The 20868-nt window shown below is 40.7% G+C and overlaps 1 protein-coding gene across 2 annotated transcripts in view; it reads left to right on the top strand.

The window, feature by feature from the left end:
- The window catches only part of TUBGCP3 (tubulin gamma complex associated protein 3), a 94030-nt gene that overhangs the window by 43293 nt on the left and 29869 nt on the right, over positions 1 to 20868 (top strand). For both annotated transcript variants that reach the window (XR_004030216.1, XM_030813711.1), the window contains exons 12-16: positions 9997 to 10107; positions 10431 to 10539; positions 15097 to 15286; positions 17568 to 17703; positions 18543 to 18611. Coding sequence is in view for 1 of the 2 variants with exons in the window: in XM_030813711.1 (XP_030669571.1) it covers positions 9997 to 10107; positions 10431 to 10539; positions 15097 to 15286; positions 17568 to 17703; positions 18543 to 18611 (615 nt within the window). In the remaining variant the exon portion in view is untranslated. The remainder of the gene's footprint in view (positions 1 to 9996; positions 10108 to 10430; positions 10540 to 15096; positions 15287 to 17567; positions 17704 to 18542; positions 18612 to 20868) is intronic.

Here is a 20868-nt window from a genome sequence, read left to right as displayed (position 1 = left end):
ACACCATGGCCAAGTGGGATTAATCCCAAGAATGCAAGGGTAGTTCAATATAATCAAAGTCAGTCAATGTAAGACATCTTACTAAGGCAGTGAAAGGAAAAATGATCAACTCAACTGATGCTGAAAAAGCATTTGATGAGATTCAGTACCCTTTCATGATAAAAAAGCAGTCAAACTTGGAATAGAAAGGAACATAACTAATAAGGGGCATCTGTGAAACAGTAACAGCTAACATCATGCTTAAAGATTCCATGCTTTCTTCCTAAGGTCAGGAACAAGACAAGGATATTCACTCTTACCACTTCCTTTTAGCATTGTTGAGATGCTAATATCTGGCCAGGATAATTAGTCAAGTTTTTTTTTTTTTTTTTTTTTTTTTCAAAGGAAAAAGGTAAAAGCATCCAGATAGCCAGGTTGGAAAAGAAAAAGTAAAACCAGCTGGGTGCAGTGGCTCACAGCCGTAATCCCAGCATTTTGGGAGGCCAAGGCAGGAGGATGGCTTGCAGTCAGAGTTTGAGACCAGTCTGGGCAACATAGCGAGACCTTCCTCTCTACAACAGATTAAGAAAAAAATGAGCCAGGTGTAATGGTGCACACCTGTAGTCCTAGCTTCTTGGGAGGCTGAGGTCAGAGGATCATTTGAGCCCAAGAGGTTGAGGCTGTAGTGAACTATGATTGTACCACTGCAGTCTGGGTGACAGAGTGAGACCATGTCTCCAAAAAAAAGTAAAGCCATTTCTGTTCACAGATACTTGATCTTATTTATAGAAAACTAAAGAATCCACACATACTTTATAATAAAGATTATATACAGGTAGAGAGGTGTATGTATAGCTGTCTAATGTATAAGTTCACCACATTGGCAGGATACAAGCTCAAAAACAAAAATCAGTTATAGTTCCATATACTTTCAATGAATAATCCAAATATGAAATTAAGAAAATAACTCCATTTAAAATACCATTTAAATAAGTTAAATACATAGTAAAAAATTTAACCAAGGAAGTGCAAGACTTGTACTCTGAAAAGGATAGATCATTGTTGAGAGAAATGAAAAAGGCCTAAATAAATGGAAAGACATTCTGTGCTTATGGATGGAAGATTTGATATTGCTAAGACGGCAGCGCTTCCCCAACACGAGACACACTTTCAGTGTTTGATATTGTTAAGATGGCAGTACTCCCCCAACACGAGCCACACTTCCAATGCAATGTCTATCAAAATTCCAACAGCCTTTGCAGAAATGGAAAAGCTGATCTTCAAGTTCACAAAGAAGTACAAGGGGCCCTGAGGCCAAACAATCTTGTAAAACAACAAAGTTGAACAAACTTTCTGATTTTAAAACATGCTACAATGCAAGGTAATCGAAACAATGTGATACTGGCATAATGATAGACCTCTGGGTCAATGGGCTAGAAGCGAGAGCCCAGAAGTACATCTTCATTTTTATTGATTTTCAATAAAGGTGCCAAGATGACTCAGTGGGGATAAAAAGCATTTTCAGCAAATGATAACGGGACAACTGGATATCTACATGTAGAAGAATGCATTGGGATCTCTGTCGTACACCATATATAAAGATTAACTCAAAATGGACCAGACACCTAAATTTAAGGGCCAAAGTTATAAAACTTAGAAGAAGATATAGTGGTAAATCTTTGGGACCATGGATTTGGCAGCAGTTTCTTAGATATGTCACCAAAAGCACGAACAATGAGAACAAGTAAATCAGGCTTTATCAAAATAAAAACTGTGTACATTAAAGGGCACTTTTGAGGAAGTGAAAAAAAAACAGTGGGAGAAAAGTATTTCCAAATCACTTACTTGATAATGGTCTAGTATCCCATCCCAAATACATAAAGAACTATCACAACTCAACAAGAAAAATCACCCAGTTTAAAAAGGATTTGAGAAGATATTTCTCCAAAGAAGATACAAAAATGGACAATAAACACAGGAAAAGATTATCATTATAGGGAAATGCAGATCAAAACCACAATTAAATACCACTTCACAGCCATTAGGTTCGTTAACAAAAATAAACCAACAGCCAGAAAATAACAAGTGTTGGCAAGGATTTGGAGAAATTGGGAACTGCATCGTTGCTGGTAGAAACACAGAATGGTGCAGCCCCTCTGGAAAACAGTTTGGCAGTTTCTAAAAAAATTAAATATGGATTTACCATGTGACCCAACAGTTCTAGGTATATACCCAAAGAAATGAAAACATGCATTCATCTAAAAACTTGTCTATGAACATTCATAGCAGCGTCATTTATAATAGTCAAAAGTGAAAACAGCTCCAGTGTCCATCAACTGGTGAATTGATAATAAAATGACATATATCCATACAATGGAATATTGTTCAGCCTTAACAAAAAAATGAAAATCTGATACTTGCTACAGTGTGGATGAATCTTGAGAACATTGTGCTCTGTGAAATAAGCCAGACACAGAAGGCAATATATTGTATGATTCAATTGGTATGAAATGTCCAGAATTGGCAAATGTGTAGAGATAGAAAGTAGTTAATGTTGTCAGGGACTGGGGGTGGGGAGGCAGAGAGGAATGAGTGACTGCTTAATGGATGCGGAGTTTCTCTCCAGGCTGATGAAAATGTTCTGGAGTTAGATCATAGGAATGGTTGCACGACCACGTTGTGAATATACGAAAAGCCACTGAGTTGCACACTTTAAAATGGTGACTTTTATATTATGTGAATTTCCTCTCAATAAAAAAAAAAAATGTAGAAGTTCTGAAAACACAAACGCTTGGTGAGGGATGCCAGCTACGGTAGCTCCTGTGGCTCCTTTCCTGGGTCTTCGCCCACCCTGCTAGGTTGAGGTGCTCCTGTTCACCATGGATTCGCCGTGCCCAAGTAGGGCTCTGTAGCTCTCAGCCTGCACATCTGTTTGCCACACATGGGGCCTTGCAAGAGGGTTGTTTTTTTTTTCTTTTTTTTGAGACAGAGTCTCGCTGTTGCCCAGGCTGGAGTGCAGTGGCGCAATCTCGACTCACTGCAAGCTCCGCCTCCCGGGTTCACGCCATTCTCCTGCCTCAGCCTGCCGATTAGCTGGGACCACAGGTGCCCGCCACCATGCCTGGCTAATTTTTTGTATTTTTGGTAGAGACGGGGTTTCACCATGTTAGCCAGGATGGTCTCGATCTCCTGACCTCGTGATCCGCCCGCCTCGGCCTCCCAAAGTGCTGGGATTACAGGCGTGAGCCACCGCGCCCGGCCGCAGGAGTTTTAATGTGGACTGATGTGGGCATGAGGATTTCCAAAGTCCCGTGGTGTTTCTGCTGTGCACTGAAACTTGAGGACCCCTGGCCTATCCACCCTCCGATTCCCTGCAGCAGCCCCCAGAGTCGGGCGGGGACCTGCAAAGTTTGTTCTAAAATTGAGGTGATGGGAGGCGGCTGAGTTCAGAGTGCCACCTCCTTCCACACCAGCTCTGCACACTCACCTCCCTTCCACACTCGCACTCCTCTGTGCAGTAGTGCAGGCTCTAAGAAATTCCCTTGGAGGGAAAGGGTGGGAAGGGAGTGAGGGATGAAAGACTACAAGTTGGGTGCAGTGTTTACTGCTCGGGTGACGGGTGCACCAAAATCTCACAGATGAACTTACTCATGCAACCAGACACCTCCTGTTTCCCGAAAGCTATGGAAATAGAAAATTAAAAAAAAAAAATTCTCTTAGAACTCTGCTTTATCTAGTGTGTCCAAACTGAATATCAAGTCAGTGATGTGGTAATATGTGGGCTTATTTTTTAAATAAATAAATAAAATTTAACACATTAAGAAGGATTAGTGCGTATTTCAAAGCACCTGCAACAGCTTAACATGTGATGTGAAATGTATGGTTCCTGTTGTTGACAAAGGCACGGGTACTGTGGTTTGTTAGTCACATTTATAATTGAAGGAAAAGATAAATTTCAGATAGAGGTTAGTGAGGTTAGTGAAAATAAAGATGAGATTATTTTTCCTCCCAAGTCCACAGGCCTCTGCTGTGCTGTCTGTCTGTGGCCCTGGTTAAAGGAAGCCCAAGTTGGAACAGGACCCAGGGCTTTTCTTTGACCTGGGCTTTTGCAAACATGAGAGATGCATGGGCTGGGCATGGTGCTGGTGTGAGAGCTGCACCTTCTGTAGTGACCGGAAGCCTGAATTCACCTTGACCTCCAGTTCCTCCTGCCTGGGAGTCGGTAGATGCCTGTTGAATGGGAACGCAGTGCGTCTCCCTCTTGGCTGTGTCTGTCCAGACCCTACTGCTATTCCTCAGGGACTTCCTTGCATTGGGCTCCTGCCAGTGTCAGGGATCTCTCGGTCTCTCTGTTGATGGCCCAGCAGAGCTCATTCCACGTGTGAAGGCTTTCTCCTGTCTTCCTTCCTGGAAGCTCTTTGAGTGCCGATCATGGCTGAGCACTGCGCTGCCTCTGCCCAGCTGCCTGTGGGCTTGGCTGATTGGCAACTGCAAGATGACAGAAAAACTTCCAGGTGACATCTGGGCTTTGCTGTGTCTGCTGTGGTGTCATTAAAAGCTGCCTGTAAGTCTAACATCTGGGATTTTACCTTTTAACAATAAAAAGGATATAGACTTTTAGCCCACTAGTGCTAAGAATGGTATCTAAATTTTATTTTGTTTTTATTTTATTTATATCTTGTATATTTGCAAAGGCAGACAAAAGTAGAGGGCTATAAGAGTTTGGAAGGTATTCCGAATGATTAAGTTGGAAAGCACTTTCAGCATTTGGGGAAAAAGTTTATATTTTTTGCTCTTAAATGTAGGTACTGTAAAAGTAAACCAAGTTTTTCCATTGTGTTACTACTGTCTAGAGAAGCTGCATGGTGAGTCCTTTCTGTAGCTAACCTTGCTTCTTCCCCCGTAAACTTAAGGTAAACGAGTTATGCCAATATATTCAAGTTACAGGCAAAACCACTCAGTTTCCATTTGCCCTTTGGATAGTAAAGATTAGGGGCTTCAACTAGCAGCAAGAAAAGTTAAAATTAAACTTGCTTTCAAAATTAGATTTCCAGACTTGATTCAAATGTTTACTTAAATGCTGTGATAATATTCTAAAACTCTACGTTCTTGAATTTGAAGATCCACAAAGTATGGATAAGACAGAATATCTCTGGATCTATTTAGCACTCTTGCTGTGTTACTGAAATTTAAAAGTTTACCATATAAAATATGTTACTATTTTGGAATTTTTATGCCATACCTCTTGAAATATTGTAATTATAAGTTTACCTTGTAAATTATACTTTGTTGTACAGAGAACCTGACTAATTTACCCATTCCCCTGGTCCAGTTGCCATTTTATTGTATCTAAGTGTGGCCTTAGGAGAAATCTCTTGGTAGCTGCCTGCATGATTGGCAAGTTGAAGTTGGAATTTTTTATGGTCTGTATTAATGGATCTGATTCTCAGAAGTTGCTTGCCAAGAAAATTACCCTCTTCATTTCTGTTTTTAGTAGGGAGGCCTTGGCATTTGTCCAGCAATTAATGAGAAATCATGGTACAATTATGTTTTATTTTTTTTCTTAATTCTTTCTGCGTTTGACATAATGGTGAAAATTAAAGAACCTTGAGTGGAAAATGCCTTAGTAAAATAAAAGCGTATCGCAATTATATTCTGACCTTGGTTTTTTTCCCTCTATAACTCTGTATTTTTCACAGAATTAATTATATTCTAAAGCGTACCCAAGCTCTCTGCTTGCTACGAGATATTTGCTGCTGGGGTGATTGCGTGCTCCTTTGCCCTTAGATGAAGCAGTGCTTTCATAACTTCTAAACATGCCTGAATTGCGTGAGGTTTTTTATGGTTTAAATTAAGTTTTCTTTATTGTTCATACTGATAAAAATCCGGCTGTACTCCAACTATTAGGATAAATTAGTGTGTTGTCTGTAGAAACGAGCTCTTCTGTCTAACTGAATAACAGACATACAATTTATATGCAGTTAATCTAATCTATAGCGTGGCAAGCTACAGAGCAGTCCCAGCATGAACACGGTGACTTCGTCACTGCCGAGATCACTCACAGGGGCTTATTTCTGTCATGGACAATTTAAGTCTATGTTAAGGTGGTGACGCCTCCGTGATAGTACTGCTGTTTACCCCTGAAGGGTAATATAGATCACAAAAGGCTAAAATAGATCAGTGAATGCTTCAGTCATTTAAATTGATAAAGATAAGACATTTTAGTTGAAAATAAACGTAGCAGCCTCTTCCCTATGGTCATAAAAATGTTGGCACTTATTCATGTGCCTACTTATGCAGGAGATTGGCTGTACATAATTGATACTGTCTAGCCCTTAAAAGGATCAAATAGAAGATCTTGACATCGTTAGAATTTTGTTTCCTGAAATACTTACTGTTGGAAGTAGATTTCTGTGAAAGAAAAAAATTCATTTTTAGTTGGTTGCCCTGGGAAAATGATGTTACTTAAAAAAAGCAACAACAATTTACTGGTAGCATGTGTTCAGTAGTTGGCTAGAATTACTTGATTCTTTTATTAAACAGTGTTTTTTTTCTAATAGAAAAATATTTGCAGTTTAAACAATGTTGATCACATAAGCACATACAGAAGATAAAGTTAAAATTTTCCAGTAACCCTGTCAGGACCAGACACATTCTGTTAATATTTGTATATACTGATTTTTTCTGTGTATTTGTGTGTATCGTATGCATAGTATTTTGTCAACTTGTTGAAGTAAATAATGAACATTATTTTATGCCATTAAATTTTTTTTTTGACACCAAGGCTTATTAAAATGATCTCTGAAACTCTATTTTGCGAATATAATCTTCCTGTGGTATACGAGGGGAATTGGTTCTAGGACCCCTGTGGATACCAAAATCCACACATACTCATGTCCCGCAGTCGACCCCATGGAACCTGTGGGTTGAGAAAGCGGGCCTCCCATACGAGTGAGTTTCACACCCCGAGGATGCTGTGTTTCTGTGTGTGCCTTTGGTTGGAAAACATCCACCTATAAGTGGACCCGCACAGTTCAAATTGGTGTGATTCAAGGGTCAGCTGTATATGCGATTTTTTCCTGGGAAGAACTATACTTCTCATCAGATTATTGGAAAGGGCTGTGGTAGTTAAGAACAATCTATTTTTAATGACTACATGGTAATATTTTGTAATTCATTTATATATTCCCTTATTTTTAAGACATTTAGCATAGCATATAAGTATAATATATGCTGATGAAGAATATTTTATTCCAGTAATGCAACGATAACATTTTATTCAGAGTTTATTCATATTCACAAATGAGACTGTCCTGTAATATTTTTGGTATTTTTCTAATCACATGTGCTAGTGTTATGCCAGTTTCATGAAATCAACTGAGGCCATCCTATGTGTTTTTCTGTGGCCTAGAATACGTTAAGCAACCTAAGAATTATGTCTTAAAAAGTGTTAGTAGCCCTGTGCCTTAATGATAGCATTTTATATTTCCAGTTGCTTCTGAAGATACTGTTTTCAGGGTCTCCTCTCTCTTGCTTCTTGGGTTACTTTTGACCATTACATTTTGCTAAGAGATCGTTAATTTTGTATTGCTATGTAATTTTTAAAGATATTTGGGATTTATGGAAAGATCACCAAAAAGGCACTTTGGGTGTGATATGACTGAAATGTGTTTTACAGTCTGACTGGAGAACTCAGCTGCCATGCATCATAGGGCAGTGCCGAGTCTTAGGCCTTCCGGCTTTTAATTGAAAACACTGCCAAGTGCTGAGGTCATGGTCCCGGTGCCATTTCTCCCTCAAAGGAAGTAGAGCTCCTTGGAGAAGTGGCTGATTCTAGGTATTGGGAGAAACAGAGCTAAGCCTGGAGCACCGTCTATAGCAGAAAAGCAGGGCAGACCACTTGGGTCCAGTGTGAAGGACTCAGGAGCGGCTGGAAGAGGCTCCCCCTCCCCACATAGGAGATGGGGAGCCCCAGGAAGAGCATAACTGTGATGGAGGAAGCACTGGATATGCTTAAATCCACGCTCTCATGATCATAAAAAACGAGTTGGTTGTCATCGGAGAATGTAAATAGAGGCATTATCAGATGCTTCCTCAGTGTTTTTTGATATAGTCAAATGATTTCCTCTTTTAATCTGTTGATATAATTAATTATGGTGATATTAACAATTCCTGATGAGGCATCCTTAGCTCAGAGGAAAGGATGGTGTATTCATTAAATGGGGCTGGCTCGGCCAGTAAAGAAAAAAATGCCATCCAGGAGAAAACGTCGACTTCCCCCTTATAACATACTGTGTGCCAGGATTATACCAAGTTCCAGAGGAATTAAAGATCCAGGTAATAGGCCGGGCATGGTGGCTCCTGCTTGTAATCAATCCCAGCACTTTGGGAGGCTGAGGCAGGCAGATTGCTTGAGCTCAGGAGTTTGAGACCAGCCTGGGCAACATGGTGAAACCCTGTCTCTACCAAAAATACAAAAAATTAGCCAGGCATGGTGGTGTGCTCCTGTGGTCCCAGTTACTTGGGAGGCTGAGGAGGGAGGATGGCTTGAGCTGGGGAGGCAGACATTGCAGTGAGCCAAGATCATGCCAGTGCACTCCAGCCTGGGCCATAGAGTGAGACCCTATGGTCTCAAAAAGAAAAAAAAAGATCTAGGTAATAAAAATAACTCTAGAAATACTGAAAGAACATGATGGACAATATTTTCATAATCTAGGAATGGGAAGATCTTAGGAAGACAGGAAACTCAGAAACCATAAAGGAAGACTTGACATTTATCTGTATATAACAAAAAATAGATCAGAACTAAAATATGGACCATACTATAAACAATGTATTCCAATAATTAACTTGGAAAAATTAAATCTCTAATATTTAATGATTCACAAATGGTCACTATTCCTAATGTACAAAGAATTTTTGTATATTGATGAGAGAACAAAATGAATAGAAAGATGGGTCAAGGGCATGAAAAGACCATTCACAGAAGAAGAAAAGCAAATGGCAGTTAGAACTATGAAAATATGCTCGGCTTCATTTTTGGTTAATGACAGCAATATAGGATAACCATGATTCCACCTAACTGGCAAAATCTAAAACGAGCCAGGATGCAAAAACAGGACATCTTGCCTGTGGGAGCGTCAGTCTACACAGCTGTGTGGAAAGGAAACCTGGCATCGTCTATAAAAACTAAAAGCTACTTCAATTCAGCAGTTGTGCTTTTATAAAACAAGTTTATAGAAATAAAAGCGCAATTCTATTAGGGTATATGACTGAAAAATGAGAATGGCTTCATCATTGTAGTGGCAAATAAACTGGAAGCAACAGCAATTGAATTCTCTCCTTACTGCTCAGTTTCCTTTCTAACGGCAGTGATGTAGGTGCCTGTCAGGGTCAGGGCAGGGGAGCTGCGTGCCAGTGAGGAAGAAAGCTCCTGAGCACAGATGGTTCCCGGGGGAACCACACAGGGGTCACTTCTACAGTGCCACCTGGCTGGTGCCGGCCCCTCGTGCACGTGGGTACATGAACAGCAAGGTCTGCCCACAGAGTTTGGGACTTGTTTGTGAACAGAGGACGCCAGCCTGGGCACCTCTGTGTACCAGGCTTTGGGGCTCTGCAAAAGAGAGACTGCAAGGGCAGGCAGACTGATGGGAGGAGACACACAGCTGCTGCTTGTGAGGGAGGGGAGCCCCAAAAGCCTGCGCTGTTGCTGAGGAAGAGTTCCGTGCCGTCCAGGAAGCCTCAGTGTTATGCTGCAGAGGCACTAATGGACATTCTGAGTCTCCAAGGAAGATATAACTTGTTTTTGTTATACTTTAGTTTTAAAAGTTTAGGAAATACAGAGTTCAATTTAGAGAGATTTCTGTGTTTCATACAAGTTTTATTATATAAATGGGTAAGACTCCCTGTGTCTGGAGAACTTGGCTTTCTAGAATAACTTACTCTTTGATGTTGCTGTTGGTTAATATTTTGCCATAAATGTCACTCTTGAACGTTTCCATGCCCCTTTGCTTTCAGTTTTTTGTAGCATCAGATCCAACAGTTAAGACAGATCGACTGTGGCACGACAAGTATACTTTGAGGAAATCGATGATTCCTTCGTTTATTACGATGGATCAGTCTAGGAAGGTAGGATTAGAAGAAATTTTTGTGATTTTGATGTTTTATGGCTATGTATGCTTAGATTATGTGACAAAACCAATTTTCAGTTAAAACTTCATGCGTTTTGAGATTGTTAATGTTCTGGAGGTGAAGTAAGTGCATGTTAATTGAATACATCAACATAGTATGTGTTCAGTATATCTTTGAGTTACTAGAATTCGCTCCATACTCTAGCAGATGCTCTTGTTAGTTTTCAATCAATAGCCAATTTGTAGCTTACGAATATTTGTAGATTTGGGCAGTCGTTTTAAATTTACATAAAAGTAATCATAGAATGTTTTTCTTTTTAGGTCCTTTTGATAGGAAAATCAATAAATTTCTTGCACCAAGTTTGTCATGATCAGACTCCCACTACAAAGATGATAGCTGTGACCAAGTCTGCAGAGTCACCCCAGGACGGTATGATGATGCTGGTGGGGTGGTGATGATGGCAATGGTGTGATGATGATGATGATGATGTGAGGATGGTGAATACTCATGGTAACAGTGATGATGATGACGTGGTGATGGTGATGGTGTGATGATGGGGATGATGGTGATGTGATGATAACGATGTTGGGGATGGGTGGTGATGATGGTGATGATGAATGCATGGTGGTGGCAGTGATGGTGGTGATGATGTTGATGGTGATGATGGGGGTAATGATGGTGGTGTGATGGTGATGTGATGATGTTGGGTATGGGTAGTGATGATGGTGTGCTGGTGGCAGTGATGGTGGTGATGATGGTGATGGTGTAATGATGGTGATGTGATGATGTTGGGGATGGGTGGTGATGATGGTGTGCTGGTGGCAGTGATGGTGGTGATGATGGTGGTGATGTGATGGTGATGGTGTGATGATGGTGATGTGATGATGTTGGGGATGGGTGGTGATGATGGCGTGGTGGTGGCAGTGATGGTGGTGATGATGTTGATGGTGATGATGGTGGTGATGTTGATGGTGATGATGGTGGTAATGATGGTGATGGTGTGATGATAGTGATAATGATGTTGGGGATGGGTGGTGATGACAGTGATGATGATGGCGTGGTACTGGCAGTGATGGTGGTGATGATGGTGATGGTATGATGATAGTGATAATGATGGGGATGGGTGGTGATGACGGTGATGATGATGGCATGGTGGTGGCAGTGATGGTGTTGATGATGGTGATGATGGTGGTAATGATGGTGATAGTGTGATGATAGTGATAATGATGGGGATGGGTGGTGATGATGGTGATGATGATGGCATGGTGGTGGCAGTGATGGTGGTGATGATGTTGATGGTGATGATGGTGGTAATGATGATGGTGATGTGATGATAGTAATGACAATTATAATTGTGATGGATGGTGATAGTAATGATATGATGATGGTGATAGTGGTGATGATAGTGGAGGTGATGGTGATGATGATGTGCTGATGTTACAGATTACTTAAAAGTATTTTTTGTGCCATAGGATTTATAGATTATTGGAATTACTCTCTGAAACACCTTAATACGTAGTATTATGTATGTGTATATATATATATATAGTACTGTGTAAATTTTTAATTTCCTTTTTATACAGTTATACAGTAAGTGTTGGGATAGGTATAGCTATTTTGTCCTTCTTAATAATTTGTTACTTTTTAAAATGATAAAGTGGCAGTGTGCCAAAGTAAGAAATAACAGAAAAAATATTGCTAATGGTAGCCCATTCTTCGGGATGCAAAGGCTTTGTTTGGAGAAGAGCCAGGACTTATTGCACTTACTGTGTTTATTGCATTCAGAATGCCGCGTGAGCGTTCAGCCTGTGGGAAGTGCTGAGGCTTTCCCTCGTTCTCTTCCTTTTCCCCATTTGCCGCCTGCCCCACTCTCAGTAATTTCATGATGTTTTGTATATGGCTAACTTATGTTTATAGCTCTCCAGTTTTGGCTGTATTTGCTATTTATATTGTCATGGTTCATTCAAAAGGTTTACTTTGCGTAGGACACTGTGGTAGCTACAGGAAAGAGACGATGACCTCACCGTGACCGTTCCTTTCATGAGCTTATTAGTCTGGTCTTGGAGAGGAGATGCGTAGTAAAATAACCAGTAGTCAGTAATAAAGGTGAAAGTGATCAGGGCCGTGAGATGTGCAGGTGAAGCGCTTTGGGTATTTTCAGGCAAGGCTCAACAGGAAGGCTTTGGAAAGAGGCAGGAATTGCACTGGCCATGGGGAAGGAGGAGAATTTGGTTGTGGGTTATCGTGCAGCCCAGGACAAAGGAATAACGTGCATGAAAGTGCAGATGAGAAATAGGACGAATTGGACTTATCTAAAGATTGTAGTGAAAATAAAAAGTTATTATTTAATAATGTGACACACTAAAGAGAGACAGACTAGGACCTCATGTAGGAAGTAGGATAGGTTATTGAGTGTGGTTTTAGCTACGGGTGTTACTGGAATGACAGATGTTCTCTTAACAGGACTTGGCTCTCTGGACAGGAGGGCTGGGGATCAGGAAGAGTCAGTGATGGCACTAGAACTCTGAGCTCGTGAGGCCAAGTCGGAAGGGCAGCAGGGAATTTCGGGAGAGCATAGCACTGAGAGAGGAGTGTCATTTAGGGCAATTTGGTTTTCAGTAGCTGAGAGGACTTCCTAGTGGAAGCTTCCAGCATGTATTGGAAATGTTATACTGAAACTGGTTAAAAGTCAGGGCCGAATATAGAGATTTTGGAAGCACTTATCTCACCATGGTAACTCAGGACAAGGCAGGATGGTGTAGCAAGAGCTCCCGTGTGGTCCAGGGCAGATACCCTTTCCAGGTGTGTGAGAGCCATGGCCCCTCTCACCCTAAAGCATTCAGACCTAATTTTACATGTATTTTTTTTGCAGGGGTACATAGACCCCAGATGAGTTCCTGGAATAGAGATAGATGTGATCCAATACAGATTTTGGGGAAATGCCTCTACACTGAAGAGGTGGAAGGAAGAAGAATTGGGAGAGCAGTTGTGTTCGAGTTGTGACCTTTCATAGTTCCTAGAGAAGGCGGCACACACATGGGCTGTGCCTGGGACAGGGCGTCCCCATGCGCCTGCTGTGCGGAAGGCTCTCCATGAAGGTTGCTGCTGCTTGTGTGAGCGCCGCGTCTGCTGTGCTGCCAGTGGCCCCCATACCCACCGCCCCACATCTGCAGATTCAATCAACTGAGGATCAAAAACACTTAAAAAAAAATGCAACCACTAAAAAAATACAAAAAAACCAAGACAGTTTAACAGCTATTTGCATAGCATGTACATTGCGCTAGATAGTATAAGTAATTTAGAGATGATTTACTGTATGTGGGAAGATGTGTGTAGGTTAGGTGCAAATATTGCTCCGTTTTATAGAAGAGATTTGAGCATCAGGGGATTTTGGTGTCTGTGGGGGTTGTGGGATTGGTCCCCTGCAGATGCTGAGGGTGACGGGGCGCTGCTGCTGCTGACGCTGCTGCTTCTCTGTGTGACGACTCCTGCTGTCCTCGTCTTCCTGTCCATGGCTGCCAGGGTCTGTGGAGAGCAGTTTCTGCTGTTGAGTATTTATAGTGTAACTGGAAGATAGAAGATACAAATCCTGAAAGAATCCTAATAATGGTCAAAAAACAGGAGAACATGTCAAATTCATCTTTATCTGTGAAAAGGTTATGACGATTTAAAAGTGTGAATAAAGAATAAATAGTGAGAATTTAAAAACTGGAGCACGAGAGATGCCTCAACTCTGAAGGAGCAAAGAGAGTTCCGAAGAGGCTCCGGGTTCTGTGTCTTCATAGGCTGCTTTGGGCTAAGACTGATTCAAACCTTCTCTTTGGAATGAAAATTTTTAATGACTCAAACAAGGGTATAATGAAAACATTTCTAGAGAAAATCTTTATATCATTAAAACTACGTAGATCAACGGAAATAGAACCCCATGCCCTTAAAACAGGACTGTGGTGAGCTCATCAAGGGGTTCCGTGGTGTCATGATTCCAGGCAGACCTCACTCATCCTAAGATAACTACAGTTTCTTCACTGGGAGCATCTTAGTTTTTTGCTGCCAGTGTGTAATTGGAATAATAGCAACACTAAAATAGGCCTGTCTTAACTGCTTTCTTATTCTGAAGGACAAACAAATCGTAAGAGTCTTGTGGTATATTTAAACTGGGTAACTCAGATAGCGGAAAGAGACTTAAACTCTGAATCAGAAGATCTCGCCTTTCTTGTCCTTGCTTAGTCTTTAGCTAGCGTTTTGCCTTCTCTCAGTCTGAGGTTGTTCCTTCCACTGGGGTTATTGTCTAGCTTAAGTATTATTGTGGATTTAATGAAATGAAGTGTTCATATAAGTTTTAAAAATGGTTTTGTGCTTTGTAGATGTAAATCAGCACTGTAAGAAGCTGTTATGTGTATAGTCTCCACCTGCGATTTCTTCTCAATAGAAAGCTATGGAAATGCTTTCTTCCACTATGTTACTGCTTAGAGCCAGGCGTCTTTATTGGTGACAATCTGGTTTTGTCCCCTAGACGTCTCCAGCAATCTCCGTAGAGTTCACTCTATGGTGCATGATAATACTACTCAACTTTTGCGAGTTGTACAATTCACAAAGCTTATTTGCATGTGCTGTTTTGGTCTTAAGACTAATTTATGGAAACATCTTATGGGTATGGAAGGGTGACTCAGCACTGACTTGACCTATTACCAGTGTGTTTTGGTGAGATTTACGGTTAGTTACAGTGTATTAAGGGATTTGGAAATCATGAACACACACATGTAGGTGTCTGCTGTGAACCCAGCTGGCAGAATTGTTTTCATCTGTGTGGTCTTAGGGCTCTGGTCTCATTTGTGGAATGTCCAGCTGCCTGTGCCTGGGGTCAGTCTGTTACTGATACCACAGACAGTGGTTGGCCCTGAGTCTGGATGTGTGTGCCTTCATTTTCTCCTCTGTGGACATACAAATTACATATGCATGTGTGCTCTTCCTTGTTGTTCTTTACAGCTGCAGACCTATTCACAGACTTAGAAAATGCATTTCAGGGGAAGATTGATGCTGCTTATTTTGAGACCAGCAAATACCTGTTGGATGTTCTCAATAAAAAGTACAGCTTGCTGGACCACATGCAGGCAATGAGGCGGTACCTGCTTCTTGGTCAAGGAGACTTTATAAGGCACTTAATGGACTTGCTAAAGTAAGGCACTATTTTGATTTCTATAAATAAGTAATATATTTGACATGATAAGGAATCTTGTGTTTAAAAGAATAAATTATATTAAAAGAAAATGAGTTAAATTCTTCGAGCTTTTTAAAATAAAACTGAAAAGAATGTAAAATTTTCAAAAGGTGAAGCCCCTTTATTTTTCTCTGGTTATCAGCAGAGCATCATTGTCATGTTCTGTGCTTTATTCATAAGAGAAACTGGCATTTCTTTCCAAAACTGTGGGGCTTAGAGTCTTCATGTATGAGGAGTTGGTCTAATTGCAATTAACTTTAGCTTGAGTTTGAAGTAAAGCTGAAAAATAAAATATATATTTTAAAGTTGAATTTTACTTTTATATTTGTAGTTAATGTTCACATCGAAACAAAACTATGACCCTTCTCATTTTGCTCCCTGACATTTCTCATGGCATCTTCCCTTCCAGAGTTAAATGTATGTCCTTCTCCACCAGTTCTGGACCAGAGCCTGCTGTGCTCCTAGGTCTGGAGACAGTGCAGACCCTGGCCCAGGCAGCGTGAGCCTGGGCATGAGCATCCCAGGGGTCCACAGCCTGGGCCTGGAGATTTTCACCCAAGTGTTTAGAAGAATGAAACTTCTTTTTTGGTGTTCCTTTTAGGACACTTAAAGTAAGATAAATGTTCCCTTTAAGACACAAAGTAGTAACTTAGCTGTAAACCCTGCCAGTGCTCCGTGAGCAATTGTTTTAGGCCTCAGGTCCTCAAGTTTCAGTGTATCACAGACTAGAAAGCTTGCTGCAGTAGCTTGTGGGCCCACTTCAGAGAATGAGATTCTCAGGTGTGGGCTGGAGGATTTGCATTTCCAGCCAGTTAGCTGCTGGTGATGCTGCATTTGTGGGGGCTACACATTGAGAACCACTGTTTGAGACATGCAAGCTCTTACATCCTACGTTCTAGCCAGAAGCCAGTCTCCTGTGTGAAAACTCATGTGGCTTTTTGAGGCATACACAGCCATAGCTGGCTTGTGACACGCTCATTCCTTAGTCATAGCTGATGCCTGCTAACAGGTTTATAAGAAAAGAAGGCTCACTAGTACAGTAAATGCTGGTCGTGATGAGGTCAACACCTGTTTGAAGTATGAGTGGTGATGAGCTTTTAAAGGGGAAATGTTCTCTAATGCCGTGGGAGCAATGGGGTGTGTATGTGGGTCAGTTGGTGCAGATGGAGATGAGGAGCCAAAGTGAGGTTTGGAGGACCCTGAGGGTGTCATAGGTCACATCATAGAGCCGCCTGAATGCATTTGCCTTGTGCCCAATCTTAATGTTGAAAGTATCACATGCTTGCTATAAAATGAAAAATTCATTTCTCCTCAATGTCGTATTTTAAGTTCCTAGTTTTTAGGTTTATTTGACGTTGTGTATCTTTTTCACCTTGTCTCTGCCCTGTGTTTTGCAGAGCTTACACGTCTATCTGAGTTGATTAGTGATCTTAACTTGGTCACCCCCTGATTAGAGATTAGAGACGTGTTAGCTTCATATTTATAAAAGCAGATATCAGTAACCCTCAAGACATGCTTGCTGAAAGTGTAGTGGTTCTTGGCCCTTTAGAATCATGACATCCATGTACCTAATTGCTTTGATTTGATGGAGACGTCTCCTCTTCCCATTGGGTCTAAAAGGAAATTATATCAGCTCATGCTACTCATAGGCCAGCCTGAAGTTTGAAAACTTTGTTAACATGTATAGCACATTTAAGTACTTTCAATTTAAGCTGAATCAAAATCATTTTTTTTTTTTTTTTTGAGATGGAGTCTCGCTCTGTCTGTCACCCAGTGCGATCTTGGCTCACTGCAACCTCTGCTTCCTGGGTTCAAGCGATTCTCCTGCCTCAGCCTCCAAAGTAGCTGGGATTACAGGTGCCTGCCACCATGCTGGGCAAATTTTTGTATTTTTAGTAGAGATAGGATTTCACTATGTTGGCCAGGCTAGTCTCAAACTCCTGACCTCAGGTGATCCGCCCACCTTGGCTTCCCAAAGTGCTGGGATTACAGGCTTGAGCAAATGTTCCTGGCCAAAATCAGTATTTTTGAGATTTTAAAGAAATGTAACTCCACAATAATTAGTAAGCCCTGTTTGCAGTTAATGCTCTGAAGCTTTTGTTGCCACATTGTTGTATTGGTCCCATTTGTCTTTTGAGTTTTTATAATTTGAACTCTTACTTTTAATAGTTTATACGTTTTTTAAAGTTCATTAAGAATTGAAGTAATATTTTCTTTAATTTTTTAAAAATTTGTTAAGACCAGAACTTGTCCGTCCAGCTACGACTTTGTATCAGCATAACTTGACTGGAATTCTAGAAACCGCTGTCAGAGCCACCAACGCACAGTTTGACAGTCCTGAGATCCTGCGAAGGCTGGACGTACGGCTGCTGGAGGTACTGCGGCTCTGCGTGTTGGGAACGCCGCCCTGGCACCGAGGACCCACTGGGCTGGGGTGTTCTAGCGAGTGTTTTCCATGTTATTTCAGGCACAGCTAGCCGTTATCTTTCTGGAAACTGGGCAGCCTGAGTAGGAACTCCACTCTGTCGCTTGTTACTGCCTGGTCAGCACATCTCCCTCTACACCATCTGGGTTTCCGTTTGTCCATCTTGCAGCGGGGAGCCTTGCAGGGCTGCTAACCTTAAGTTGGAGAAAACGCATGACACCCTTGCCCTGTGCTGGGTAGCACATCACAGATGCTTAGAAAATGGTGCTTTCTTTTCATAGTAAATCCAACAGGAGCACAAGACATGGTGTACGATGGTATTTATCAGAAAATTGATGTTTTTAGTTTCAGTTTGGTAGGACATGACTTTTCTTAAGAGTATGGGTATCATGAACATAAACCCACTATTTATTTAGTTGTGATGAAAGATCATTAGCAGAACGGTTGGTTTTCTTCAAATATTGCAAGAGTCATCTTGGAATAGAAAGATTTGGAACATATTTAGAGGCAGTGGGTTTTTGTTGTAAGCAAATGGTGATGAATTTTAAACACATATTCACAATATTCATTCAGAAATACACCATTCATTGCCAGATGTTTGCAGAGCACCTACTGTGTGCTCATTATTGCCTAATTGGTGAGGTTGTAGAAGGTAACAAGAAGATGCACTCAGAACTGCTGAGCAGTTTTTAACAATTGGGCATTATTTTACTGCTTTTTCTTTGCGTTAACAAGTTCTTCAGCAATAAGCTTAAGGTCTTGCAGTTATGTGTTTGTTTCTGTTGTTAGGTCTCTCCAGGTGACACTGGATGGGATGTCTTCAGCCTCGATTATCATGTTGACGGACCAATTGCAACTGTAAGATTATCCTGCATCATTTTATAGTATTTACAACTATTAAGATTGTTAAACATTTTGTTTGAAATTGGCTTTCTTCTCTGGGGACTTCTAATTCAAGTGATCACTCGATATCTAAGATATACTCACTGAATGAATACTTAAGCCAAAATTGTGTGTGTGTTTTAAATGATTATTGAGTACATAAATGCTCTATTATTTTAAAAATTCTTAAAAATATCATTTGTTCTATCATAGGTTTCAGCAACTCCTTAATAAATGGACTGTTGATTTTGTACCATTATTCTTACACTGTGGCAACTAGTTTAGGATAATTTGAAAGGAACTATAAAGTGTATTTTAGGGTAATAATATTTTTACTACTTAGATAAAATTTGGTATTTAGTATTCATTTAAACCAATGAGGAAGAAGCTGTGCTTTGTTCATAGTGCTTTTACCTACATAACAGTTACCACATTATAAAAGGCTGACCAGGAAAGCTGTCTTTTTACATGTCTGCAATTAAAATGCCTCTTTTTAGTGCTCATTTTTAAAGTAATCAGACTTGAATAAATTTCCTTGACCAAGATACCCCTCTAAACTTACTTCAATCATTTTTATATCTGAAATACTGAAGAAGGACAGTGCATTTCTTTGAGATATTGGGAAAAGTATTTTGTTGAGAAGGAATATAGTTGGGCTCTAAAATTTCTATGTAGTGGTTCTGGTAGAGCCTGCTTCGTGCTGTTTTCCCGCCTCTCAGGGTGCATATCACACTGCTGAAATAATTGCATCAGGGCGCACTCACCCTCTTTCCTCTTGAGGGTAAGAAACCTGCCACTGGTAAGTGTGTCTCTCCTGTCTACAGTGAGATGGGAACTGCTGGTGCAATTTCCTTTTTACACATAAATTCCTTGTGTGTAACCTTTATTGATCAAAGCTACTATATTTTAAGTGTGTAACTTCTCTTAAATTTAATTTCTCATCATATTCAAATTAGCTTTTTCTCTTTTGACTTATATGCTAAACAATTTAAAATAGTTACAATGCAAAAAGCAGTGTGATATTTTAACAAATTATTTATTTATTTAATTTATTTTTGACACAGAGTCTTACTCTGTCACCAAGGCTGGGAGTGCAGTGGCACAGTCTTGGCTCACTGCAACCTTCACCTCTTGGATTCAAGCGATTCTCCTGCCTCACCCTCCCAAGTAGCTGGGATTACAGGCATGAGCCACCATGTCTGGCTAATTTTTGTATTTTTAGTAGAGATGGAGTTTCACCATATTGGCCAGGCTGGTCTCAAACTCCTGACCTCAGGTGATCCACCTGCCTCCCCCGCAAAGTACTGATATTATAGGCATGAGCTACCGTACCTGGCCTTAACAAATTATTTAAATTAGCAACTTTCATATCTCCTGCCTTGTTAATTTGCATACATTATGTATTATTTTCATAGCATAAAAGATACGATAGTACAGAAAATTGCATCGATTACTTCACAAAGTCTGAGTGCCTTGACAAATAGGTAAACTGAACATTGCCTAGATAAGAGATAATTATTTCGTAGTATTACAGATCCCATTAAGAGTGTCAAAGTTGTCATGCCATGTGCATAAACAATTGCTCATGCAATATTCTTAAATGTTTAGGTATGTAAAGCTCTACTTTAGGAGAAGGACTCAAGGAGAAGAGTTTATATCATAGATTTATTTAAAAAACGCAAATCTATCACTCGAGGCTAGGAGTTCGAGACCAGCCTGGCTAACATGGCAAAAACACATCTCTCCTAAAAAATACAAAAATTAGCTGGGCATGATGGCACACACCTGTAATTCTGGCTACTTGGGAGACTGAGGCATGAGAATCGCTTGAACCCAGGAGGCAGAGGTTGCAGTGAGCCGAGCTCTCACCACTGCACTCCAGCCTGGGTGATGGAGTGAGACTCTTATCTCAAAAAAAAAAAAAAAAAAAAAACCAAAATAAAAGTAAATGGGTGAAAATAACCTGAAGGATTCTTTGAGACTGGAGATTCTTCTAGGCCTACCTTCCATGAGATTCACCACCCTTAGAAGCTAATGTTACAGAAGAAAGTGCACCCCTGCCTCACGGATCCCTCAGGCGGGTTGGGGGGAGTTGTAGTGAAGAGTCCACATTTTAGACTAGGTTTAGACTAGTCTAAAATGGATTGAAAATCCTGATAAACTGCAAGCTGTGTAACATTAGGCCTCTGTTTCCCCATCTGTACAATTGGCATAAAAATGCCTGCCTTCTGTT

This window comes from Nomascus leucogenys, chromosome 5 (assembly GCF_006542625.1).
Source record: "Nomascus leucogenys isolate Asia chromosome 5, Asia_NLE_v1, whole genome shotgun sequence".
Taxonomy (NCBI): Eukaryota; Metazoa; Chordata; class Mammalia; order Primates; family Hylobatidae; genus Nomascus; species Nomascus leucogenys.
Note: the sequence above shows the minus strand (reverse complement) of the source record. Positions and strands in the feature narration are given on the sequence as shown.